The 26,984-nt window shown below is 44.6% G+C and overlaps 1 protein-coding gene across 1 annotated transcript; it reads left to right on the forward strand.

Moving 5' to 3' along the window:
• The first annotated feature begins 20,277 nt into the window (after window positions 1-20,277).
• FGF3 (fibroblast growth factor 3) lies at window positions 20,278-26,085 on the forward strand. Its single transcript, XM_018083370.3, has 3 exons — window positions 20,278-20,527; window positions 22,458-22,561; window positions 25,753-26,085. Exons 1-3 carry the CDS (start codon window positions 20,278-20,280, stop codon window positions 26,083-26,085), a joined length of 687 nt encoding a protein of 228 aa, XP_017938859.3.
• Window positions 26,086-26,984: the final 899 nt, after the last annotated feature.

Consider the following 26,984-nt stretch of genomic DNA (forward strand, 5'->3'; position numbering starts at 1 on the left):
CTCCCACCTGGATACCTGAAACCACCTAAATCAGGATGCCTCCTGCGTGTTAAGTCCTGAACCTCTAACCCACTGAGCAGCAGAGGTGAAAAGCAGTTCCTTCACCAGCCGGCATCAAAGTATGAATTACACATTGCTATTCTATTGGTGAGATTAATTTATCAAAGATTTTCAGAAACTGCAGTAAATAAAGGACAAGGCCACATCAAAGGCACGTCTAGGTTACTTTCTTAAAGGCTCTTTGCAAAACAAGAAAAGATTATGGAGCAGTTGAGGATTAGGGGTTATCAAGTCCACCTTAAAGTGTCAGGTTAAAAAAATGTTTCATTGTTAGAGAACCACAGTGGGTGTCTGATTTGATAAGCATGTTCAAAAGAACATTTATTTCAAAAGATGTGGCAGATTATTGATGGAAAATAAAAGATTCACCTTCAATTTCAAATTGAGACCAGAATGTATAAATAAAGCAAAAGATACTAATGAAGACTTTGGAAACAAACCCACAGGGTGCAGATCTCTCTTTACAGCGAGGCTTTTTAATGTTGGTTTTAAAGTTAGACCTGAGATGCTTTACCAGATCTTCACTTCTGTGTTTCCATTCACTGGGATTATATAGATTGAATCTCAGCTTGGTTTTGAGAAGGATTCCCAGGATTAAGTACCTGAGTACAGACAGCAACTCATTGCAGAAGTCCCACATGTTCCCCAGCTAAATTTACTGGACAGAGTGTATCAATGGCAAGAGGAGAGTTGCTAACTTTCTTCTAAAAGATATAAACATAAGAAAATACATTTCTATAGTCCCCCTAATGTGTATTCAAGGTGGAAGTATGTTAATTTTCTACTTGATATGCTCTTAACAAGTCATTAATTCATGTTTATCCATCATAAATCATACAAGATTTCTGTATGTTTATGCCTATTTGAATCTATTTTGGCTCTTCAGAGCTTTATCCATATTATATTGCAAGTTGGGTTGGATTTCTGGATTTTAGATTCCTCAGCCCCTCAGACTTGGGTTGGATAGTGAACACCCCAGGATAAAGTCTGGTTCAATGTATGATATCCACCACCAGAAGTCAGGGTTTGCCCTGAACACAGAACATCTTGTAAACCTTGACAAAGACTTTTTGGAGTAGGACTGCAAAAATTAATGGGCTTACTGGATCACAAAGCTATGCATAGCATGAAATATATCCTGGATGGCACCACAGAATTCTAAAGTGTTCTTCCAAACACTCTTCCCCGTTCCCAGCTGCCTCTGCACTGTGAAGTTCTGACAACTTTATTTATTGTTGTGTCTCGCACCTGGTCATGCTGATGATCAAAACAGTTATAAAGGAACAGTTCTGATGGAAAGGTAATTTTAAAAATGTAAAATTGACTTTTGCTTGAGTGACATGTGATAGGTCTGTCACCTCCAGCTTGTGCTTTAGATTTATTTCTGTCCAGTGATAATTAACAAATTACCTCGGTGTGAGAGCTACATCTGCACTTGTTTTTCTCCAATTTCCTTCTTTATCTTTTTTAGACCAATAGTTGTATATACTAAAAAAACCCCAAATATTAACCTTTAATCAGAAGTACCAAGGACTAGCACTTTTTCCCTTTCTTTGTCTTCAGGAAAAATATGTTGATTTTTGTCCACAAATTTCTAACCTTGCCATTTTTCCTGATACCACCTGAATAATGCTCCTTCTTCTTCAGGTTAGAGTGTCTAAGGATTAATCTTGTGAGTGCTAAATGATGCTGAATTAGGACAGTTTACATCTAGGTTACACCATTCAAAATACTTTTTTTCTCTGTCCTGCCCTTTGTTTCGCCTCTTTGATTTATTATCGGAGGCTTCTTTTTGATCTGGCTTTACCTTGTCAGTCCTTCACGTCCCACCCACAGACTTTTTATTTCTTTTTCATCCAGTGATGCTGGCAAAGAACTTAAAAAAAAAAAAAAAAAAAAGACAGAGGGAGGGATTTGGGATTGTCATATAAAACCTGTGTTACTCACTTTTCAATATCTCATTGAACTTCTCACAGCTTTGATATTTTAAGTAGGTATCACAACAAAGGGAAACAGAAGTGACTGGAAAGGTAATGCAGTGTATTAGGCTTGTTAATGGCCCTGAAAGTCCCAGGAAAAACTTGCTGAAAGAAGGATCCTTTCCCAGGAGTACTATTTAATTTCTCTGAGAGGGTTTTCCTGGAGAATTAAAACTCTAAAGAGCACATCTGAGCAACACAACTGCTACCTTAGCCCATGCCATGTGCACAGTGACATTCATTTTAAAAATCCTTTTGTGAAAAAGTCTCTAGGAGAGAGATTTCTGGAGAATCTTTTTCTTCTTTTCCTCTGCTGCTGACATACTCGGGAAATGTAGAAAACTGGAATAGAGAACTAAGTTTTTCCCACAAGGGAAGACCAAGTAAGAGATAAGAGTACTTTACTAAATAATTCCTTTTATGAGCTGTAAGTAATGACCCTGCTCCAACACTTCAAGCTATTAAATGTGACAGTGTGAAGCAGATTAAACACCTATTTAGAACAATTTTAGCAGTACCACATACGGGAGCCCAACAGGCAGAAGGAGTGAGCTGGGTTTTACATTGTCATTTGGGGCCACGGGAGACCCCAGGTCTGACCTATCCTTCTGCCATGTTTCCCTGTATAATATGGACAAACCCACGAATGTTTTAGTCCCCCCACCTATAACCCAGGTGATACCACCCTGGATTCCCCTGAGCCAGGGAGGGATCAGTTCAGCCAGAGAGCTGTGCTGGGCTCCATCACCTTGGCTCCCAGGCAGAGCTGGGCTTGTCTGGGTCAGCAGTAGGATTCATGCCAGAAACCACATCTTGTTGGCTTTGGGAGGGGAAGCCAAGGCTCATTATTCCTGTCTTCTCCAGGTTCTTGTATCTCTGCCATGTCTTATTCACTCTTTCCCCAAAAGTGATGAGGTTCCTCCTCTGCTGTTTGCACAGTGGACTGACCTGCTACCATCCAAAACAGAAGCTACCCCTCCTTTAGGGGATGTTTCCATCTTTGCTTTTAATGCCATCCTTAATTTAATGTAACCTTTAATCATAATCTACAATCTTAAATCTTGTTTCCCTTTTGGCCTGCCTGATCAACTATCTCTGCTAGCTGGAAATAGCCTTTCAAAACCAGCCTTTTATTGCAAGAGGGTAATGTGGGATGTTTTCCAGCTCCGTGATATGATCAGAGTTGCTCCCACCTCTGGCTCACTGGGGAGATGTGGTGCTACAAACAAAAAGGGGGTATATCCCACCAGCACAGGGGAGTTTGGGGAGTCCCTGGGAAAGGGAAAGCAGAGGAATAGTGTGGGCTCTCTGTGTGCTGGCAGACACAAAGAGTTGCAGGCAGAATGCTCCGAAAAGACAGCCAGTCATTCAGCTCACACTTGGGAAATAGGATAGGAGGTGGGAAATGGAATAGGCATTCCTGTGTTTTCATCCCCTTCCTCCAGCAAGGATGTCTGGAGTGAGCCCCAGGAAGAGCTCACAGCAAGTGCTGATGCTCTGCAAGAAGCCTTGTCCCAGAGTGTCCCTGGGAAGCTCTGGCCAAGTGTGCTGTTGATTTATGCTGTGAAAATACACAGTTAGTTTTGAGATGACTTTATTCCGTACAGTGACTTACACTTGCACCCCAAATACTTCGTGGGTAAAGGAACTGGTCACACGGGGTCCCTCAAAACACAACCCCTTTGGTAGCAGGGCACCAACACAAAACATTGATTTTCATATGACACCCCTCAACCTCCAAAGCAAAGCCACAGGAAGGATAATATCTCACAATACATCTTGGGAAGCATCAGCTGCTGATTTAGTCCCATAAGCAGCTTCCTATGGCCTTGGCACATGGATGCCTTGGGCAGAGCAAGGAAAAATTCTTTAATCTCCTCTTAAGGCTTTGCTAACCTTTGTCTGCAGACAATGGAGTCCAAGCTTTTCTTCAGCGAGCCTTCCAAAATCAGCATCAGACTTTCCAAACAAACACTGCAAAGCTTATAATGTCAATTCAAAGTTCTAGCTGATCTTATGCAATCAGATTCCACATATACAGGTGGGTTTTTTCCTGACAGGTGTGTGATTCAAAAAACTCCCTGTGTTATATTGGTGTGCAGAGCCCTCATTCGTTTTCCAGGAAACTGTCTCACCTCCCATTTCTCTTGGTCTGCTTTTGAAATGAGAAGTCCAGTTAAAATGCATTTTACTGATCTAATGTTTACATGGATTGTATATTAGACTAGAAACCAGCAGTCACCTACCTGAGGTAGTTTAAAGGTTGTGCTTCTCCCCCACAAGTCAGAATTAGTTGAGTAGCTCCTGTGCTTTGTGTGAGAAAGGGAATCAGCAATACCAGCACGGAGCAGCCCCTGAAATTTCTGTAAATCCTGGAAATAGTACTTCTATTAATCTTCTTTATGTTAGATTTCTTCAGGAAAATAAAAAGAAGCAGAAATAATTAATTTCAGGCTGATCTACAATCAGTTAATTATCATGGGGATGCAGTGAAAATGGGAAACCCTGTGGTATATTTTTCCCTTGTGCCACCCTTGGACTCTGACAGCAATAACCACAATACATAAAGACACTGAGCACCTTCAAACATTTCAATCCCAATGGAATCAGTGGGAATGGAAGTTTTAGGAAAGGGTTGTTTCTTAGAGGATCAATGCTTACACCTTACAATCAAAGCTGTTCTGATATTTGTACATCTAAGATAATACAGATTTCATATGACACCATCCTTTCTTCCCTGAATATGTGATGAAAACAGTCAATTATTCCAAAGTTCTTACTAACTATTTTCAGTTATTCAATAACACAATAATGCTGATTGGATTGCACCACCAGAGGAGTTTATACATTCCCAGACTCAGTGGTTATTGATTCAAGAATGTAAATCTGTTGCCCATCCTCAGACCGGGGCTTGGCTTTCCCCACTGCAGCCAACTCACACCTCCCTTTGTGTGACTGGCTTTCGAAATTACATGTTTCAACAATTACATCTCCTTATTTCATGATCTCTCACCTCAAAGATCCTTCCAATCTGACCTACACATTGAGCTGCTTCAATTAGAGGATGACCCCTGCTTTTCCTTTTCGGACACTGCTTGTGCCTTGTGCCCAGCTCATGGAACGGGGCATAATAGAGGGTTTCCAGTGGTAACTGGAGAGCAGAGCCCAGGGAGCTGCATCCCTGGAGCACCTGGCCATGCTCAGGCTGACAAACAGCCCTTATTCACCTGGGGAAAATGGTGTGCTAAAACACAATGCCCCCAAAAAACCAACCACGACAAAGCCCTCAAAGCAAAGCAACTCCATTTCCCACTGCCTGTCAGCTAATGCTGGGCACAGAAGATAATGACTGATTTATCAGGTGATGCCACATGGAGGAACAGTTTTGGGTTTTTTTTTCAGTTTGAAAAAGGGTTTTCTGGAATAATTTTTATATTTTTCCTAAATGATTCTATCCTTTAAAAATATCAAGGCCGGCTCGTATCATCAAATCTGAGAAATTCGAAGTTTATTGTCAAACTTTACATTAAACTTAGAGTTGATATTTTTATAGAGTTAATTTTCTGTTATATACTGTGATTCTCTTGGACTGGCAGCATCTCTGAGGCTATTTTTTCATAATAAAAACAGTGCTGGAAACACCAGAAATTGGTGTCCTAGTGGCTTGCAGTTTAAGTATTAGTATCTGAAACAAACTTGTGAGAGAAAAGATCAGTTAGGAGGCTTTCTATTTATTTTTGTTTGTATTTGAGGTGTAGCAACAAAGCTCCTCCACTCAAATATGCTGTAAAGTACAAGAAGTGAAATTGTGGTGCAGAGTTCAGCAAAGACTAAGAAGCCACAGCAGAAATCACACGTTTTTGTCAGTATTATGCTTCTCATTATTGCTGCTCAGATTTTTTTCCATAACTTTTTTTGTTGTCGTTGATATGGAGAAACAAGAGTTTCAGGCCTCAAAAAATAATTTTGTTTTTACAAATTTTTTTTTCTTTTTAAATTCAGTCTTCTGGTGGGCGAAGAGGATTTTACTTTTCTTCATAATGGTCACAGTCTCACTTTTACTTTTCTGATGATTTTTTTTTAACAAGCCCATAATCTCACTGTACTGCAACAGTGAGAAGGTGCAACACAGTTTATGTGAGGGGTGTGTTGGAGGAATGACTGGATGTGGTACTCGGTGCCATGGTCTAGTTTGGCAAGGTGGTGATCAGTCAAAGGTTGGACTTGATGATCTCAGAGGCCTTTTCCAGCCTAAATGATTGTGTGATTCTGTTACAGCTGCCAGAAAGGAAGATTTAATTTGTGCAATATGCCAGACTCTGGACAAACACCCAAGTCAAAGCTTTGCCCTTTTCATTGACTCCAAGTTAAGTATCCTCATCCTACTTTACAGTAATGAGTAAATGTTTTTTAAAAAGCAAACTCATTAAGAAGTATTACTTTCACAAATGGCACTCGTGGGCCAGGTTTCTATGGCGGTTCCCCATCCCTGAGTACACTCATTATTCCCATATTTCATGAAAACTACATTCATTTTGCCTTTCTAACACCTCCATCAAGAATGCTTAGCATTTGTGCAAATGCACTCTTAAATCTGGTTGGATATGTGTGTCAAATGGTATGTTTTCTTGTCCACATTAAGATCATTCTCTGTGTGTGTGTGTGTGTGTACCTGTCACACCTAGAAAATATTCATGGCTGTTGATTTGAAACTCCAGGATGTGGCAATATTTAATTATCATTTTTCTGCTCTGCTGGACACTCCTGTTTCATTCAAATGCAGTTGTGGGTAGTAAACTCTAACTCTACCGAATTCATCTCAGCTATGAAATGAATATTTACAGATTTTTATTTTTTTACTGTTACTTTTAAGAACATTATAAGAATTTTTCCAAGGTGCATCCTGAATGGTCAGCAGGTTTTTTCCCACATTCCCAAACACCAAGAGGCACATTCATGTTCCTGATTCAAGGCAAACGGGGCTGTACCAAAAATGGAATGCAAGAGGGAAGCACACTTGCATGTCCAGGCAGGACTCCTGTGTCCATCCCAACCTGGGAACAATGGGAGAGGGCGACTGTGGATGGCTTAGCGGGTCCTTGAGGACCAATCTCTGGTTACAGGGTGTAACAGAAGGTTTATTTCTGTTAGAGAGTTGATCTAGTCTGCCTTACACAATTGTTTATTCCCCAAATAAGATATTCCAATCCCGTGGTCTTCAGAGTGCCCATTGAAAGCCCTAATTAGCGATCGTTTAAAGTACTTAGGTAATGTTAACTCCAGCGCACAAGGGATGCTCTTGAGTCTGACCCCTGCTCATTCCTTTGCTTTTTGGAGCTTTGAAGACAATTGATTTTTGAAGACTGCAGCCTTCCCTGAAAATCAGGGACTAAAAAGAGTGGGGACCTAATCTCGATTCAGCCATTCATGCCACCCTTAAAGACATGTTTACTTTTTTTCTTCTGGATGTCAATTAATAGATTTTAAAGTCAGCGAATTAACCCCACGTGAAAGAGTTTCGAGCACAATTGCATGTGGGCACAAAATGCTAATTATAAATAATCAGGCTCAAAAAAAAAAAAAAAAAAGAAGATGTGAGTGCACCTTAAATAGCTGATGGGAACAGGTTAAAAACAAAAAAAGGCAGGGGGAAGGATTTTCAATCCTAGTTTGAAAGTAATGTGGAGAATTACGTGGAGGAGAATGCCAGTCAAAGCAATTGATAGGAAAGGTAACTTGGAGCTGACTTTTGCACACATTGGGTCAAACACAAACTGTATTTTCCCTTCACAGGGAAAAAAAAAAGTGCTTTAAGAAAGACTTTAATTTATACTGGCCCAAACCAAAAAGGTCAGAGGTAGCCAAAAAAGATATCTGGAGAACACTACCATAAAGGAAGTTCTGCCTGGCATCTTTTGGCAGTGGGTGCAGTTGTATTCACAACTGTTTTGTTTCTATCCTTACAGAGTTTCAGTCTCCACCTCTGCTATAAATGCCCCTGCAGCAGTGCAGTTGTGTTTGGGTCAAGAGCAGCAGCAGTGTCACCACAGGTACCACCACCAGCATGTTTATGAGCTCTAATCCTTCTCAGAGCTCATTTAGATGATCTGGCCCAGCCACTCATCAGGACAAGGAATCCCATGAAATTCCATGAAAAATGACCCAACTTACCGATTTTCATGACTTTTCCTGTTAAAAACTGTGCAGTTTAGGATTAATTGCTGAGCAGCTGCTGGGACAAAAGGATGCTCTGCACAGACAGAAAAGGATCCTCAGAGGTTTTTCTTGAAGGGTGATCTCAGGTTTGGAGACACAGAACATCACTGTGAGTAGCCTTTTTTATGTGCTAAAGGAAATTCTCTTGGGAATGTTCCATCCCTGGAACTGTTCAGTGACAAGCTGGATGGAGCTCTGAGCAACCTGGTCTAATGAAGGGTGTCCCTGCCCATGGCAAGGGGATTGGAACTGGGTGGTCTTTAAGGTCCCTTCCAACCCAAACTGTTCCATGGTTTTATGATACGTGGAAAACAGAACAACAACTCCTTCCAATCCAGAAAAAATTAGCTGAATCTGAGATTCTGCTTTCATGCTTTGGGAGCTGGGGTTTCTGACCATGAAGCTGTACTTAGCTCAGTTTTTCCAAAAAAAATTCTAATGTTTCATTGTCAAAAAGCAGGAGGATTTCTTGGTTGCATTTTTACCTCATATATTGGTATATTTGAACATTATTAGTACATCAGCACCACGAAACAAAGCTGAGATTTCATATTAGTTTCCTTTTAATGTTTATAACAAGTCTTAAACAGCTTCTTTCCTTTTAATTTCAGAGAATATACAGTGTTAAATAAAGGACTCTTTCCTTGGGGAGGAACTAGCAGAGTAACACCTGGAAAAAAAGTCTTATACGCTCTAAATCAAATAAATATGCAGGGGTATCTTGAAATTAATGAAAAAAATCACTACTGTTTGTATCAGGTAAATGTCAAATAAAAACTTTTAGCTACAAAATGTAATTTAAATATTTCTTGTGGGCAGTATGCCACTGTTTCATTCATATGTATGCTTGACAGCAGGTCTGAATGCACTTTCTTCTTTTCATCACTGCTGCAGCTTTGTTTTCCCCAAAAGTTTATACTTCTTCTTTCAGTCTCTTTAAATAGAAGAGAGGGATGTGTTACATTTCCTTTCTCTGAGCACTCAATGTTCTGCCAGTGCATTTTAGACTGAAATAAAGGTGGTGAGTTATTTTGATAAAAAGCAGACTATTGGGTAAACAGGGCTGCTACTGTGGAAGGAGGGCAGGAGGCTGGCACGTGGTGAGAGCTGGGAGAAGATAAATGGTAAACAGCTGAGGTACACCGATGTTCCTGCTAAGCTGAGGGAGGTTTGCCTTTAAAATGAGAGACAAAACGTGACTCAGTGGGAGCAGGACCAGCCTTGTACCTGCATCGAACCAACCCAGCAAAGGGCTGGATGCCTCTAATATCACAGAGTGAAAAACACAGGTTTTCCCAAATCATTGCCAAGCATGAAAACACTTTACAGGGCCACATGATGTCTTTTCTAAACTTCATGTGATGAAGAACCGCAAAATTTAAAAAAAAAATAAAATGAAATTAAAAATTACCGAGATTAAACCGGGAAAGGAACTCACCTATGGCTAAGTTTGTATGCTGGAAAGGGTTCAGATAGGCCTTTAAATACTCCAATGGTTATTTACAATAGGATTAATTTCATTCACATTGGAGAATACCTATTATGCTTCTTTAGTTTTTGCTTAAGCAGCTGTCCAATTAAAGGGAATCGATCTCCTGCAAAGCTCGTATCTGAGCATTGCACTGCCCACTGTGCAATAACTCCTTTGTACTTGAGGGAGAGAATTTGCCACGCAATTATGATCTCCAGAGGTTTGTTGGTTTGTTGGGTTTTTTTTTGGGGGGGGGCTTTTTTAATCCTCCAATTCCTTAATAAATTATCTTATTGATAACGGAGCGTTCCTTCCCAGCCCCACAGGTCAGCGAAGGGGTTAAAAATTCTCTATCTCTATCTTGATCTCTGCTGAAATGGTGCACGGGAACGAAATGGTTGCCAATTTGTTTGCAATGCATTCTGACTGTACGGGAGTTCTTTTTTTTGCCTGACAGGCAGGTGAGATCAAAGTGGTGCAGGACAAAAGGGGCTCAGCAGTGATTTGTCAGGGGACGAAAGGCAGTCCTGTCTGGGAAAGTGGCTGTAGCCCAGAACGAGCCTTCAGATCACTAACAGACTAAAGAAATCATGGCATGAGAAAAAGTACAGCAAAAAAGGTTCAAAGGTCAGTTTTATTTGGTTTGGATTATTGGTGCCTCCTTTTAAACCAAAGAGCAAGAAGGGGAAAGAAAAAAAAAAAAAAGAACAGGCTAATAACCTTTGTTATTGTCCAGGAAAAAAAAAACCCTCTTTTGTACACGTTGCTCAGGGATTGTCTGTAATTAAAATGCTGTTGTTAGATCCAGGACCTGATCCTGCAAAGTTTTGCTCGTGTGAGTAATTCTGCATTGCATGAATAGTCCTGTGGGGTTGCTCACGTGAATAAAGATTACTTTCATGACAAAGAGTTTGCAAGTTCAGGCACTGCATTTGGTTAGGGGATGCAGGTGTGTCTGTGTCTGTGTGTCTGCTCAGAGGTGGGTGTCCCTCTTTCCAGGCAAAGAACAGATTTTGATGAGTGACCTGAAAAGAAAAAGTGTATCTTTGAAAAGCCCAAATTTAAGACAAAAGGCAAATAAACAATTTTCTGTAACTGTAGTCTGCTTCTGTAAAGTACAGGTGATTATGAAACCCTCTGTTCTCTCTCAGTCCAGATGTCTGTCTGGCAATAACTTCACTGATTTATCAAAGAGGAGCCCCATGAATCACCATCCACTATAGATGACTCCAGCAACTATCATCCTCCAAATATTCTTGAGTAAAGAATGTCTTGGTTTAGGTTATAGACAGATGGTCCTGCCCCTTAACTGGTGGAGGATGCTGGTGCCATAGGGTGTTTGGGAAAGGGCAATATTCCCTACCTGAGGAAGAAGCTCCTGCACAGCTGCCTGGAGGGGAGGGAATTGCTGTGACACAACAGGCAGCACAGAAGCAACGGGGGAGATGATGTGGACTGACCAACCCTCCCCTTCTCACAACAAAATAATTGAGTCTGAGGTGGTAACACAGACTGAGAATGTCTGCAAGCCTTGCTGGGAATGGTGTTCACCCTCCTGAGTGGCAGAAGGGAAGGGCACACAGAGAGAGCTCTCTATTGCCTTTGTGTGCCTCCCTCATTTTTCCTCTTACTCAAGAATTTGTATATTCTGAATATTTGATGGCCAGGTTCCATTGAACAGTATAGTAGACTGAAAATTCTATGTACATTTTCACTTCCATGAGTTGAAATGGTAAAACTAGTGAGTGAATAAGTCTCTCAGGTTTTCCTTCTCCACATGGAGATTACTTCCAGTGCAGAGTGGGGAAAGAGTCAAGTGTTCAGGGTAAAAAAATTAAAAAGGGGGGACGTTAAAAGTTTTGTGATCAGGTGCGAGATTTTGCAAGCACAGGATAAGATTTGTTATCCCTGGGCCAGCTGTGCATAAAAGCCATGGTGGGGAGGGTGGGGAAGTAGAAGGGGAACTGTTCTTCTTTTAGCAATATCCAAATTACTCCAAGAAGTATCTCTGAAAAGTATTTCAAGATTCCCCTGTTGAGGTCTGATACCGAGATAAGTTTTTAAGGAATAATGTTGCACTTGGATGGAGCTGGAGCACGACTGGGTATCACCCTTCACACATGAACAAACCAGATGCTTCTGAGACAGATAATGGTGCCTTGGACCTCACATAAGGGATCTGACTCCTTCACATTCCAAGTCATCCCTTCTCATATGATGAAGTACCAGGAGGGAAAAATGTTCCTGGGATAGGAACCTCCACCGTCTGTGCAAGCAGTCAGTGGGTTTGCTGGTTAAGTGTTCAAATCAGGAGACAAGTGATTTCAGAGGAGAAAATAAACCTGAGTTTCCACAAACTCTCAGGGTTCCAATGCTCCTGTTCAGATAGTCCTGCAGTTTTGGGTTGAGAAATGATCCTGGTTCCATCCTGATGGCAGTCCTAAAGCAAGAGCCATCAGAAACTCTGTTTCAGAGTTGGGCTGAAACAGGTGCATCCAAAACAGAAGCTGATTTTCTTCACTTTGAATATTGCTCTCATGGTCAAGTTAGACTCTTTGAGGCCTCTGAGCCAAAAGCAAAAATCAGAAGTGTCTGAAGGAGTTGCCTTGAACTCAGTTTTCTGTGCACGGCTTGTGAGAGATGATCCAGGAACAGCTCTGCAAATTTATTTTTATTTTTTGAGATGGTCTGTTAAGGCAAATAACTGGATCACCAAGGAGAGATTCATGGCAGCAAACACCCTTTGTAAAATGCAGTTCTACACAAAGATGTAAATAAGTACTTACCCAGCCTCCTGTAATTCACTGAAGAGCCAGTTTTGTAAGATGCATCAATACTTTTTAAATGAATCAAAGGAAAAATTCTGGTCTGGAATATGCATCTAGAAAAGGCCTCGGTAAAGCCATCTAAGATGCCAGGATCTATGGGGTGCAACTCACCTATCCTGGGAGCCTCCAGAGGTGATGAAAAAAAACCACCTGCACTTACCAGTCAGCCATCCCAGACAGAGGAGAGAGAAGGAGGATTTTCATTGCCTGAGAAAAATATCAGAAAGAAAACGGTGAAGAAGGATCAGATGTGGCAATAAAGTTTAGAGATGGAAAAAACAACGTTGGCCATTAGATCCTAGTTCTGCTGTTCTGAGTTTATGAGCTTGTGTTAGTTAATTCTAAGGAAAGGGGGGCGGCTGCCAAAGCAGCACTGAGGGAAAGATCCATCACAAACTCACCTGTGGCTTCCAGCACGTGAGGGATTTGGCTGTGGATGTCGGTGATACAAAGACTCCCCACGGCTGACACCTACCTGAGCACTCCTGTGCAAGCTCAGGCCTCACCTGGAATCTGGGATCTAAGCACTGGTGTCTGAGTGACAACATCCAGCAGTGCTGCACTTGTGCAACGCAAAGACCAGTGAAGAAAATGACCCTGAGCTCTTTTATTGATCACAGTATATCCCTTTGCCACCAAAAAGCCCTTTTCAGTGGGGGAATGCTCTGCTGGGGCTCAAAATCACTAATTTATTCCAGAGGCTGCAAGTCGTGGGGAGGGGGTTGGAGTCCTTCCCCTGCTGCTTTGCAACAGTAGCTTGTCACAGGCAGTCCTCAGTCCCTTTCTGTGTTGTCACCTGTCACAAACCGTGTCTCCATCCTCCTTCTAAGGTGCTTCAGGCACATCATTTATTTGTTTTGGTTAATGTTGCCAATTTGGATCATCGCTTCAATGAGATTTTTCTGAGAACAGAAGAAATAGTGGAAGACTGCCTCAGATTAGGAAGTAAACTAAGATAACATGCTACTAAATTATTGAAACTCCCTCTTTTTTGTTACAAGTGACAAATACACCTTCAGGTCTGGCAGCTCAGACAGCCAAACTGGGTTGAAAGAGGAGAGCCAAATTGTCTTATCTACCCAGTACTTTCTTAGACGTGCTGTCTTAGATACAGGATGTCTAGAGCATGGTATTAATCACTTGATTAATACCCTAATTAATGAAAAAATGTTTGTTAAATGCTGCAGAAGAGTTCCAGAGGAACTGAGGCCACCTGTGCTACGTGGGGCTACCAGTGACAGGACAGGTCCTTGGTGCTGGATCCCTCTGCCTCGTAGCAGGTGCCAGAGGGGAAAGGGCAGCCAGGAGTGAGGTAACAGGGGCTGCTGGGGCTGCAGGAGAAGCCAGAGAAGAGGGTTTGGTATCCAGACGTGGAGCACTCCAGAGAGGGAGGCTGAAACTTGGTACGAAAGGGAAGTCGCTGCGGTGACATCTCAAATGACACCTGCACTGCCGGGCCCAGCTCAGGGAAACACTGTGAGCTCTACCCTGAAATGTCAAGGCTGAAGTGCCCATATGAAAAGAGAACATTTCCCAAAGGAAGGCAGGGGGACGGAGCAGTGAAAAGAGATGAATTCCTCCTTGTTCGCTCGGCCGGTCGTGGGGGTTTGAGGGGTAGGACTCCTGCTTTCAAAAAATAGGAAAAAGAGATGAAGAAAGGTTGTATGTGTTTTTTCTCAGCAGCTTGTTTCCTCTAGGGAATTCCAGGTCTAGTAAGACAGACCTTTAATCCCTCTGTGGGATTAAATTCCCCCTATGGGATTAAATTCCCCCTGTGGGAAGGGTCTATACCTGCACAGTATCAAGAGAAGGCCACTTTTCTGCTGACCTGGGTAGGCTCCTGAGCCTGGCCCCATGTTGTGCTCGACTGTAGACCTTCTGGGAGACCACTGAAATTCAACTAAGATGCTAATTTTGAGTTTCTGTTGTCCCCTACACAGTCTTCTTTATATTTGCAAATTGCATAACCTCTCCTTGCCTGTGCTTCTCCTGACTCCTTGGCCCTCTTTCCTATCCCTTGATCTTGGTGGAGCTTCAAGGCACTTTGCATCTTGATCTTCTTAGGACAAAACATAACCATAAATGGGATTTTTTGGGGGAAAAGCCCAGCTATATGATGTAAACCTTGACCTGAAGTAGTCTTAAAAGTTACTCATGTTCATTTTGGAGTGGATAATTGCTGCCACGAGTTTCTTAGTTCCAGGGACATACGTTCACACACGTGCCATTTCCCTAAGGCAGCTGCTTGCAGTTTTATCTCTGGTTCTTGGGCATCCCATGCACAGACCTGGGACTGACCCCTCTGCCTCTGTCATCTGATTTTTGCAAAGTGTTGATCCAACCACAGCTTGGAGAAAGAGAGATCTTTTATCTCCGGGTAACCCAATTCCCAAAGATTCGCAGGGGCTGAGCGAGACCATAACAAGCCTCTGATTGTGAAAGGTAACCAGGGGATGAGCTCTAAAAGTAGTAGGAGATTTATCTGAATAGCAGGTCCTGCAGGCACAAAGTGCAATTCCATCATGGACACGGGCCAGATGCTTCTCTCAGGTGAATCAGAAGACATGCTTTGAAGATGATTTCAAAAACGTGTGCTGCGTTATCAGAAAAAAAAAAAAAAGGAGCAAAGTTTTTCCAAGAGCTCGGGCTTGATGATTGAGATATCAAAGGTGTGAAGCAGGTCTGCAAACATGGCCCCCAAATTGTCAACAAATTACATTTCTATTGTTTTCATACTCCCTTTCTCCTCCCCTAAACATCCCCTTATCTCTGGTGGTTGGTTATTTTCATGGCTGCAGTTCTGGGTTGATCTGAATATCCCTATTGTAGCCTGGTTTGAGCCTTCCACAAATCTTTGCAGGCCACATGACAGTCATCCAAACCACACCGTGGCACATTTTTCTGTGGTGTGTTACATTTCTTCTACTGTTTCCTTTGTATCTTGTGTTGAAAAGGAGTAAGAAACAGAGGGGAGAAAAAACAGGCTTTTTTTTTCCCTTTAATGTTCCTGCTTTCATTGTTTTGAATATTTTCATTCAGTAAACCATTAAGAGATTATCTGAGCACAACAGAAAATAATTTTTCTAGTGATAAGTTTGGGCCTGATCCAAATTCACTGGCATTAAAGAAAAGGCTCTTAGTGAATTCCACGGACTTTGAATGAAGGATTAATCCCTCGGTCCTCAGACAGAGAAACTCTTGCCAACTTTAGTAGGAATTTAGTAAGAGCAAGGAATTCAGGCATTTGCATTTTGAAATAATAATAACAATAACAATAACAATAACAATAACAATAATAATAATAATAATAATAGCGGATCTCGATTACATCACACATGCTTTTAACCTAAAAAGAGACGTTTGAAACTGTAAATCAATTTATTGTCTGAAGGGCAATATAGCACCAGCTCATATAGTGTGTATAGAACTGACTGTATCCTCCTGAACCTGAGGACCTCAGATTGTTTGTTCATAAACTAAAAAAAGTCACTATAAACATTAATTAAAAGATTAAAAATTAACATAAAATTAAGCTCAAATCACGAGTCGACAAAGGGGAAAATATTGATGTGCCTGGTATGTGTTTAACGTTTCCTTTAGAGTTTTCTTTCTATCTGCTTTCATTTGTAATTATCTAAATCTTATTTTCTCCACCTGAGAAAGCATCCTGGACCTTAGAAGCTCTGAATTTACTCCCCGGAGCTTTTCTCCTCCGCTCTGCCTTCATCCTGCTTTCTGGGAGCTAACAGTGTACAGTACAATAAACAGCATCGCCTGCCCGTATAGAAGGTGGTAACGTGATGCTGTGTGGTCTGGAAAGTCATTTAAACGAGATTATATTGTTCACAGGGTGCAGAATAACCCCGCTAGGAAACCACAAAGAAAACAAAATACGGCCGAATAAAAATCAGCCGAATTTTAGAAGCTCTTCCCGATACCAGCAGGTGTGAGGGGAACTGCACCAGGGAGGAAAGCTCCGCTCGGAAGATGCCATTAGCACATCGCAAACAAACACCTCATCAGCACCGGGGCTGTTTTCCTTGGGACCTTCCCACGGTCCGCATCCGAGCAAGGATGGATTTTTAATTGGTGAAGGAGAGCGAATTTTGTTTTTAGATTTTTATTTTTTTTTGAGTTTGTTTTTTAGTTTTTGTTTGGATTTTTTTTTTCCCCCCCCTGCTGGGGGCTCCACCCACCGCCTCGGTATTTATTGCTCTACAAATTGTAACTTCCTTCTCCTTGGACTAACGGGCCGGTCGTAAATCAGCGCCGGGGGCGGCGGTGCTGGACCGGGGAGGAACAGCGGATCCCGGCTCACACCAGCCTTGGAGCCCAATCGCTGCAAAACCTGTGCCTGTAAACTTGATTTCAGGTTAAAGTTACCGAGCGTTAGAGGGGGGCGCTTTCAAAATGTTGCCCCGTTTTTATTTTCCGCGCTTAAATTTATGTACTACTTAAACAGAAATTACATCGCCATAAAGATCCATATCCGAGTATATGTATTCCTTCTCCGAGGGTAATCAGTTCAGGGTACAAGTGCTTTACGTGCTTAGAAGAGCGCACGCTGTAAGGGCAAAAACATCTGTCTCAAATACTCACTTTTACCCAATGACTTTCCAGGAGCAGCGCTGGTTTTACGGCTAAGCTGAAAGAAGGCTTAGAAAATACTCCGTTAGCGAGACGAGGCATAAAGAATAACAGAGACTTCACGTGTTCCATTTAAAATCCCACATTTCGAGCGAATTAGTAGATCATTATCAGCTGTAATTCTAATTTAGTTGCATACGGTCTAGAGCTCATTCTGCACACCCCCCCACATTAAGTAACAGACTCAAACTGATTATTACTTTGGGGCTACAAGGAGCTTTGGGGCATAATTAAAAATATTTCCAGAAAGACTCGGTAGACCACATCTGACGTCCCACCCCCTGTTCGAATTAGACCACATCAAAGGGACCCTTTTTGTTTTCAAAAATGGTCACCAGACAACTTAAAATATACAAGAGTGGGCTTATGTTTTATTGTATAGATGTCTGACTAGAGCAAAACGACTTAAGGTTGCTCGCTATTCAGTGCTCTACCAAGTGAGACAAGGTAGTTACGGCCCTTTGATATTTCCGTGGAGGTCGTATTCATTTCATTTGAAAGGGGACCATTAATGATAGACCTGTAAGTGTTCCCCTCCCTAATAAGTCAGAATACACATCGCTTGGGAAGCCTGTCTGTGGCAGATGCCCAGGGCGGAAAGATTTGTAGATGATGGTGCTAATTATGAAAATGTGATCAAGATGGAAGCAATTTGAGCAAAAGTCATTAACGTGTTACTCTTCCACCCACTAGTCTTTTTGGTTTATTACTGCGGTGGGGGGGGGCGGGAGGAGGATCTTGCGGGATTGGTGTGGGTTTTTTTTCAGAGCTCTATTGAAAATGCCCTGCAAAGCCCGAACTGTAAAATGTCAGCTGCGCATCCACAGGGCGATGCACCAGGCTCGGGACGGACCCGAGATTTACTGGGAAGAGATCGCTATAATTACTGTCAGTAATTATGTTTTATCTCCCCTTCAAGCGGTGCCGGTGAAAGCATCTTTCAGGAGACTCGTGGCACGTTAAGAGTTATTTATCTTTTTTTTTTTTTTTTTTTTCTGCTACCACTGTTGTCTTGTAGCTCGTCAGAGGTTACGAGTCCCCAGGACACGATTTACGGTGCATCCCCGAGAGAAAGGTTTTCCAGAGACGTTCTTGTTTTAGGAGGGACTAAAGGATTTGGCCCATAAGTAACTCCCCCCCCCCCTCCCCGCCCCGCTCCAAGATCGGGCTCCTGCATATTTATGGTTTCATGTTTTTACGTGTATACAGTGCTTTAACTATTTTAATTTCCAATCAATATACTGGAACCACTTGACTGCCTGGCAGTGGCATTGTACAACAGCAGCAATAAAGAATTAATTGTACAAACATTTATCATCCCCAGATCAAACTCTCCTTGTGAGGCGGGGGCTTAACTTGTGGAGAAGAAAAGGGGGAGGAAGGGTGGTAATGGCGGAGAGGGTGCTTGTGGGGTTTTTATGTGTTTCCTTTTATTCCAGACGACCATATAATGGAAAGCCTTTTAGCCTTGGAGAACTACTAAATATTAAGCATAGCTTAAACTAGGGAGTCGCTTTCGAGATAGTTTCGTCCTCCTGCCATTCCTTTTAGAAAAAGGTCGTACCCCTTCCCTTATTTTCCCACTAGTAAAAGCTTCCCCTTTAAAAGAAGTCTTTAACGTGTAAGAAAATCCTCGTGCTCTACATAGGAAGGTCTTTAAGAAAAATTTATAGATCTCTTCATGTTCACCAGTTCCGGAAAAAAAAAAATTATATTGATCAAGGTCAAACGCTTGAATTCTGACGTGACTCACTTCAAAGGTGTATTTGTGTGCCCTTCAAGCACATTAATACTAATTATCTCTCAAACACTTCCCCAAAACTCCTACTGCCTGTTTCAGATGCAAATCTAATTAACGAGCTGCCTTTGAGGAGCACACAGGGGCAGCGTAATTCACGAAGCTGTTGAACCTTTTGCCTTCTTTTATATTTATTTATAGGTAGCTCCATCCTATTTTGAAAGCGTAGGCAGTTGTGTGAAGCGACATGGTAGCGAGTGCAGATCTGCTCCAGCTAATGAGACTTTCCAGGCACCGGAGTTAAGAAAAAGGATTAGCTCCGACTTCTTGCAAATGCATTTAGGGATGTAAATCATAACACTTGCCGGGCCCTACTTTGTCTAAGTTCATTTAGAAATGATTAAATCTTGAAAGCTCTGTCTAAATAACGCGTATTATTTGTAACCGTGAACTGATTGATTTAGTAATAACTGTTTGCTCTCGGCACCGGGGGCAAAGCGGGTGGGGGGCAAACACACACACACACACACACACTTTGAGCAAACCCCGGCGCCTGGGTGAGACTCACGGGGGTGCTCTGCTCCTCCCCGGGGAGCCGGGACCCGCATCCCTTTCCCCCGCTCCCCTGCGCACTTCCAAAAGCCACCTCCTGAAGATGTTTTGCTTCGAGCATCAGCCCCCCCCACCATCCTCCCGGCCGCGGGGCTGCGCGGGGGTGGCGGAGCTCGGCGGAGGGTCCGCGGCTGCTCCGCGGCTCCGGCGGGGCGGGCGGCCCCCGTGCGGGGGTGTGCGGTGTGTGGGGTGGCGGGAGAGGGATGCTGTGTAATTTTATCCACGCTGCACTCTGGGAGTTCACACGAGACTGATACCTTTTGCCTCCTCTGCTCTGTATCAATTGGTCGCAGATCAGGCTATTGTTGCAGGAAGCTGCTTTTATTTCTATGCTCCGTCGATCAACTATTTTCCCCCGCAGTCTCTTGCAGAAATTCAGCGGCTCTCTCCCTCCCTCCCTCCTTCCTCCTGCCTGTCTCTCACGCATGCCGTCTGTCTATCTGGAAACCCAAGGAGAAGGCTGATCACGGCAGCTCCATCTAATACAAACAGCTGGGACTCTTCGGTGGCCTTTGCTGATGTCTATTGATTTAAGTAAATCTGAGACAGATAAAAGGGCCGGATCGAGGCTTGATAAAATCTTGCCAATGCTGCACGGCTCGAAACAGAGTGTGCTCGGCAACTGCGGAGTGCTGCGAGCAGGACGGCTTTGATGGGACCCCTGGTGCCACTCGCTGCGAGCCTCGCTCTCCCCAGCAGACCAAGCGCTGCGGCCATCATGCCACAATGGTCATAACTTGGATCTTGTTCCTGAGTTTGTTGCAGGAGCCGTGGTGCCCGGGGCGGGCCTCGGGGGTGCCCGGAGCCTCCCCGAGCGCCCCCCGGCCGCGCCGGGATGCGGGGGGTCGCGGCGGCGTCTACGAGCACCTCGGGGGAGCGCCCCGGCGCAGGAAGCTCTACTGTGCCACCAAGTACCACCTCCAGATCCACCCCAGCGGCAGGATCAACGGCACCCTGGAGAAGAACAGCGCCTTCAGTGAGTACCGGGCGCGCCTTCGCCCGTCCCGCGTCCCCCCGGGCCGGGCTGGGCGGGAAGGGTGTCCCTGGAGGCCCGGCACCGGCTGGCACCGGGCGCTGGACGGGGCGGCACGGGCGGTGGCGGAGCCGCTCCCGCCTCCGCTCCTGGGCCCGCCGCGGTCCAGGGGACGGGGGGCACCTCCAGCTGCGGAGCTTTTTCGCCCCCCTCCCGCTCGTCGGGCGTGGGCGAGACCTCGCCCCCGGCGTTCGGGAGGCCCGCCAGCTCCCGTCCCGCTGCCTGCGCACCCTCCCGCTCCCGGGGGTCTTCCCTCGGAACTGGCAGCACCTCGGCCCGAACCGAGCGGGGACCCCGAGCCAGCCCCTGAGGGTTCGGGGACACGACCGGCGCGGAGGTCTCCAGTCCCCCCGGGCAGAGCGGGACCCCCAAGGCCGAGGTGCCCCCGACGGGGACGACGGCGCAGCCCGCCGAGGCCTGTCAACTTGCCCTCGTCGCGTTGGGCGGCTTCCCACGCCAGCTCTGGCCCCAGCCCGGACCCCTGGGCAGCCCAGCCCGTGCCCTCGCACCTCCCCGGGACACAGTCCCCGGACCTTTCCGACGCGCGGTGGGCTGCCCACGCCTCCCCCATCCCATCCCATCCTGGCTCCCGCGGGGGGCTTGAGCTTCCACCGGCTACATCACATCTGCCCCCTTTGACATGTGCCGGGGATCGGCGGTAATTGAGATGAAAGGGGATACGTCGGGAGCGAGGGGGTTTGTGCGAGGGCGGCCGGAGGGAGGAGAGCGGGGCTCGGCACCGCCGCTGCCCCGGGGGAGCCCGGGCGCCCCGCACCCAGCCCGGCCCCTGCCCCGGCCCCGCAGCCCCAGGAAGCGTAAATCCCGCCTGGCGATGGCACACAGAGATAGGGAGACCTCAGGGATCTGTCTGAAGTCCATAAAGGAAAACCACTATTTCCTAGAGAAACCCCCCCTCGCTGTCAAAGCCCGGGGGAGGCTCCTGCAGCAGCGAACCGGTGCCTGATTCAAAACAGCTGCACCAAAGCCAGCCCAGCCCGCCCAGGCCAGCAATCCGGCTCTGCAAAGGGGACAGGCCCCTGGCTCTGCCTTGAGCATTGCCCAAGGGTTCGGGTGCAGGAACCTTTTGCCTCCAAACACTCGTAGGAAGTACTGAGCCATCAGGTCGTGGCTGGAGAACTGAGAGCAGGGTTTGAGTGAGCCAGCTGGAGAGAGCCATGAACATACGACACCTTCAGAGCCATTTGTGCCTCCAGCAGTGTCCTGGCACCTTTGGCTGGACATAAATATCACGGCAGGTAGTGCAGCAGCCTTGCCTGTGACACTTGCTGTGCTGGAGACCCCATCTTTGATGGCCTGAAAACCTCCTCTCTTTTAATTTGTCTCAGACAGTCATACAGTTCTTGTCTGGAGGGCTACACTGACCTCTTAAGTGACAAGTTCCTTTCATGATTATGTACATGGCTCTAAAATACAGCTGACTCACTCTGTTTTACCCTCTGGAGACCTCAGCAAGGGTTTTGTCCTGAAACGGGGCAGCTTTGTGACTAGTTTCAGTAAGTCAAGAGCTCTCATGTTCCTAGGCATTGAAGAGGACTTAAACTTTTTTTATATACATATGGGATTAAGTGAGCCTCTAGTTCAGTGTCAGATCTTTTTCATTTTTGATAGAGTTCAATCTCCATCAGACATCTGGGGATTTACTGTCCACCTTGTCTCAAACAATTCCCCTGCCATCGCTGCTTTCCGCTGTTTCAAAACAACAGTAATTTCATTCCCGTGACTGCACGGGGATTTTGATGTGAGCTAGGGAGAACTGTGAAATCATACTCTGCAGGTAAGCAGTCATGCAGGTGTATCTGAAAAAAAATGACACCTGAGCAATGACATATCTCCTAACTCTTTCTGTTTCTAGGTATTCTGGAAATAACCGCCGTGGACGTTGGAATCGTTGCCATCAAGGGCTTGTTCTCTGGCAGATACCTGGCCATGAACAAAAGGGGCAGACTTTATGCATCAGTAAGTCTGGCATATGCCTGTCATTTCCTCTGGGGAGCACTGATTTCTCATAAATAAGCATTTCTAGAGAAAAGAGTAACGTTATGACGGGTTTTTGTCTGGAATTGTTGCAGGCGACTGACTGATCAGCATATTCCTAAAAGGATTAAAAAAAGGTGTGGTTTTACTTTCTTACTGCCCTGTAAAGCCAAAGGTACATGGAATGTAATTTCTTGTACTTCCAAAGAATGTATTTGGCAAAGATATTTCACATGGCCAAAGTTCTGGGCACTTGGGTGCACTGATAAAGACTTTGTGAGCCAACTCTTGCAGTGCAGAGCATCCACCCCTGTTCAGAATTGTCTCTGCTGATATTTGATGTGGATCTTGGACACTGGCAGAGGACATACATGTCAGGTAAAGAATATCCAGGAGTAACTGAGCATTTATGTTCCAGGAAAGCAGCCTCCTGCTGGGGGTTTCTTTGCACAGAGCACTTGGTTGAGCAGTGAAAGGATTTAAGGGTACTAAAAGGCAGGGCTATAGCTACTAAAAGGAAGCACTAGAAGGTGCAAGAAGATAAAGGTGAAAATAAACACCTTATTTTACTCCTTTGACCTAATTTTGAGCCCTGATCTGTGAGATAAAATATGGGTTGTGATGATATTAGTGCCTTTTCAGCCTAGACAATATTTCCCCTCAGTGAACAAAACACTCCAGCTTAGACTTCTTCACAAACTAATGCAACTTTGTCAGTGTGTACTATACACATTATCTACCTATTTGGGTTTCATCCATTGTCTTTGATTACATCCCAAGCAATCTTGTGTTCTCTTAACTGCATAACAGCCACACCGTGCAGTGTCTCCAGGAATCCCGGGATATGGAAGCAGATTAGGAGGTGGCAAATGTGGCTTGAGTGAGATTTGCTTCCTTTAACTAGACATTAGATGTAATTCTGCTGATTTGAACAGCGTCCCTGAGCAGTGTGAGCTTTCCCCTTGTGAAAGCAGCTCAGGTAATACAATCAACTCTGTTTTCTCCCCAGTTTAACACATTTTACTCCACCTTTTCAAGAATGTTCTGGCAGTGTTTACAACCCATCTTCTGTAATGTGTCTCACGTGATGCTCACTGATAAAGGGGCCTGTGTGCAAAGGTGATGGTTCTTTGCTGGTGCAGAGAAGCACATCACAAACAATTTTGGCAATGGAAAATGCAACCAGAGAGGAATGAGGACATAGCAGCTCTGCTGTGCCACTTCTGTGATTCTGTGTCACTTCTGATTAAAATGGGCATCTTTTCAATGGAGCTCCTCCATCAGTTCAGAGCCAGCATCTGTCTCAAAGAAATTATTGGGAAGGATGATTTTTTTCAAGTTCTTTCTGAACTTTCTCTCTTTCTTCTTCAAAATAGGTGTATTTTTTCCCTTCAGATTAATCACAGTGAATTAAAATAGGACTAAACCAATTCTGGGCAAAAAGCTTCTCTCCTGAAGTGGAGAAAAGCCTAGAGCAGGATAGCTCTGAGACTCCTTTTCTCCCTTTCTAATTTAAGGAACATCAGACCATCCTGAAGTTTCTTCAGCCAAAGAGTGTCAACCATGGAAGGTTTCTGTATAACTAGGAAAGAAAATTTTTGCTCTTCCAGCTGTAGTTTGAGAGAGACTGTTTCAGACTTGTGTTTCAGAGCTGCAGGGACAATCCAGGAAAAGCTTTTCTGCTCCAGCTTTTTTCACAGAAGCAGTGTGGGGTGAGGGCTCAGCTCAGGGGAAACCCCCTGTCCTTGCTTGCCTAGAGAAAACTGTCCAACAACTTTACTGATATCGCTGGTCCAAGACCCTGTACCAGGCCCCTGCTTTGAATAAGACTCACTAATTCAGGGATAATTATACAGGGAGTGTTTTATCAAGTAGTATTGGAATAACCCTGTTATCCCTTGCTTCACCAATTTTCCCGTGTCAATGAAACGAGTTTGTTGGGTCTGCAGAATTCCTTTGTGTCCTTGGCAGATCGTGATAATCCTCTAGATTTGTCCTCTGTGATAAAACCCTCTGCAACCAGAAGGGGGGCAGACAGCAGGACAAATCCACTTCCATCTGGTGGCTGTGTGGGCTCCAGCACCACAGCACATGAAAACCTTGTCCCTGCAAGGAAAGGCGCTTCCGTTCTACAGCTGGGAAGCTGAGACACATGTGGAGCCTTTTAAAATCTTGTTAAACGCCCAGCAGCATCTCTGGTGAGTGAACAGCATTAGAGACATGTTGTCAGTGGGGTCTAGGGCTTTTCTGGCCCCAGCCTGGCTACCTGTGCCTTTTCCATGTCCTCCAGGGAAGCAGTGCAAAATAAAATACCTCTGTAAAGACCACGGTAACAGTTCCCTTCTGCCTCTGTGCTTCACACAGGTTAGATACCGAAATCTTAATCACACAGGTACAGTAAAGATGGTCCTGCAGTTAAGAAAAGATGTACAGTGTGGGAGGTCCTTTGTGCTGCTCCTGGGGAGGAAGAAGGAAGGAGTTCCTCGTGCCAGGCTCTTGCACAGTTTTCTTTCAGTTAAGGGCCAGATGAAAAGGGGCAAATTTGGACAGATCATGTGGGCATCTGGGATGGGTGCATGTTCTCCCTTGCAGTTTATGATAGAGGAACAGCGTGGAATTTTTGAGGAACGTGCTGGTGGGCAGACAGTGCTTTTATTTGTTATGCTGAAGCAAAGAAGCTCCATGAATCTGTGGTTTACTGCTCAAATATCCAAAGCAAACTGGATGTAACAGACATGCAGGTGCATCTAATGCCTAATATACCAATGGAAGAGCCACATTTTATATTAAGCTGTAGCATTTTGCCTTTTTGATAGAAGGCAAAGGTTGATAGGCAGCAATGAAATCACCTGGTCACAGCAGCATTAAATTCATAAGCACACACACGAAAAAAATTGCAGCTGAACAATCAGCTGAAAATTGCAGCTGAATTGCAGTTCACTCCTATTCATGTCATTTTTTTTTTTGGTTTCAGTGTGGTTTTGGGCCTCTGCCTGTCTCTGATCCACGCAGTGTGCCCACACTGCTGACAGGGAGCACCTTGTAGCAGGGAGCTTCTCTCGCGCTCGCCTTTCGCACCGCCAGCCCGAGGTTTTCTCACCAGGCTGTCCTGACCCTGAACACTTGAGTAGAGTCTCGCCTAAGATGTTGTCACCTTTTTTTTTCCTCCACAGGAAAACTACAACTCGGAGTGCGAGTTTGTGGAGAGGATCCACGAGCTGGGGTACAACACCTACGCGTCCCGTCTCTACCGCACCGTGCCCAGCAGGGCCGGCACCAAGCGCAAAGCCGGCGCCGAGAGACTCTGGTACGTCTCCGTCAACGGCAAAGGGCGACCCAGGAGGGGCTTTAAAACCCGCAGGACACAGAAATCCTCCCTCTTTCTGCCCAGAGTACTGGACAACAAAGACCATGAGATGGTCCGACTGTTCCACACCAACGGGAAGTACCGGGAGAGCCTCCTGAGGGCCCCGAGCAAGAACCAGCGGAGGAGGAGAGGACGCTGACGGGGTGGGGGGGAGAGCTCGTGCTGGGGGTGGAAGTGACTGAGAGTCTTCAAAACACTGCTAAAAGAACTGACAGCTGTGGTGGTACGACAGGCAGTAACACGGACAGTTTTTATTACGCCGCGTGATTAGAACCGAAAATCACATCCCTTACTTTTAGTCGTTGTAGGATTAGCACCCGTGGTAAAAGAGATGTGAGGTGAACTGAGGCACGTTCAAATGTAAATTAGTTGGATGTAATAATTTTGTCAATGGCTTTCACATTTTCTTTTCTAAAAAAAAAAAAAAATTATATATATATATATATATATGACTTTCATTTCAAGTATTTTCATTCCAACTTGTCACAGGTGCTCAGTGGTCCTGTCCTTCCAGAGCATGGGAGTATTTTACACCTGCCAAATTTGTGTCCACAGAAAAGGTATAGCACTTTCAGGGCTCTTTTGGCCAGAAGAAGCTACATCCTTACTTTTATTTAATACAGGAGTTAGAAAAACGACTGGTTTTTTTTTAACTTACGTGTATTTATTTTTATTTTATGATCAGCCATTATCAATTACACTTTTTCCAAGACTATCCAAGAAAAGTAAGCCTGTAAACTCCTTCAGACATTGCAACAGAGCTACACATTACTAGATTATTCTTGAATTTGTTTAATTAAAACCCCAAGACGCCTGACCGTGTAATTCAAATGAATGAATGATGGTAAAGTGGCATTTGCATTGGCCCGGGTTTAGCAATATAAAACTGTTTACCAATTGATGAATCCTCTTTTGAAACAGGACTTAAATGTGACGTGAAAGAGAGTAGGTTTGGGTTGGATATTAGGAAGAAGTTCTTCCCTGGGAGGGTGGGGAGGCCCTGGCACAGGTTGCCCAGAGAAGCTGTGGCTGCCCCAT

Source organism: Manacus vitellinus, unplaced genomic scaffold (genome assembly GCF_001715985.3).
Source record: "Manacus vitellinus isolate BGI_N305 unplaced genomic scaffold, ASM171598v3 scaffold_63_pilon, whole genome shotgun sequence".
NCBI classification, from domain to species: Eukaryota; Metazoa; Chordata; class Aves; order Passeriformes; family Pipridae; genus Manacus; species Manacus vitellinus.

Excerpts from the sequence above, each read along its gene's own strand:
- FGF3 (XM_018083370.3), top strand. The coding sequence starts at position 20,278 with ATGGTCATAACTTGGATCTTGTTCCTGAGTTTGTTGCAGGAGCCGTGG. Across the intron at positions 20,528-22,457 it reads GGAGAAGAACAGCGCCTTCA|GTATTCTGGAAATAACCGCC; the intron begins GTGAGTACCGGG and ends TTCTGTTTCTAG. Across the intron at positions 22,562-25,752 it reads GGGGCAGACTTTATGCATCA|GAAAACTACAACTCGGAGTG; the intron begins GTAAGTCTGGCA and ends TTTCCTCCACAG.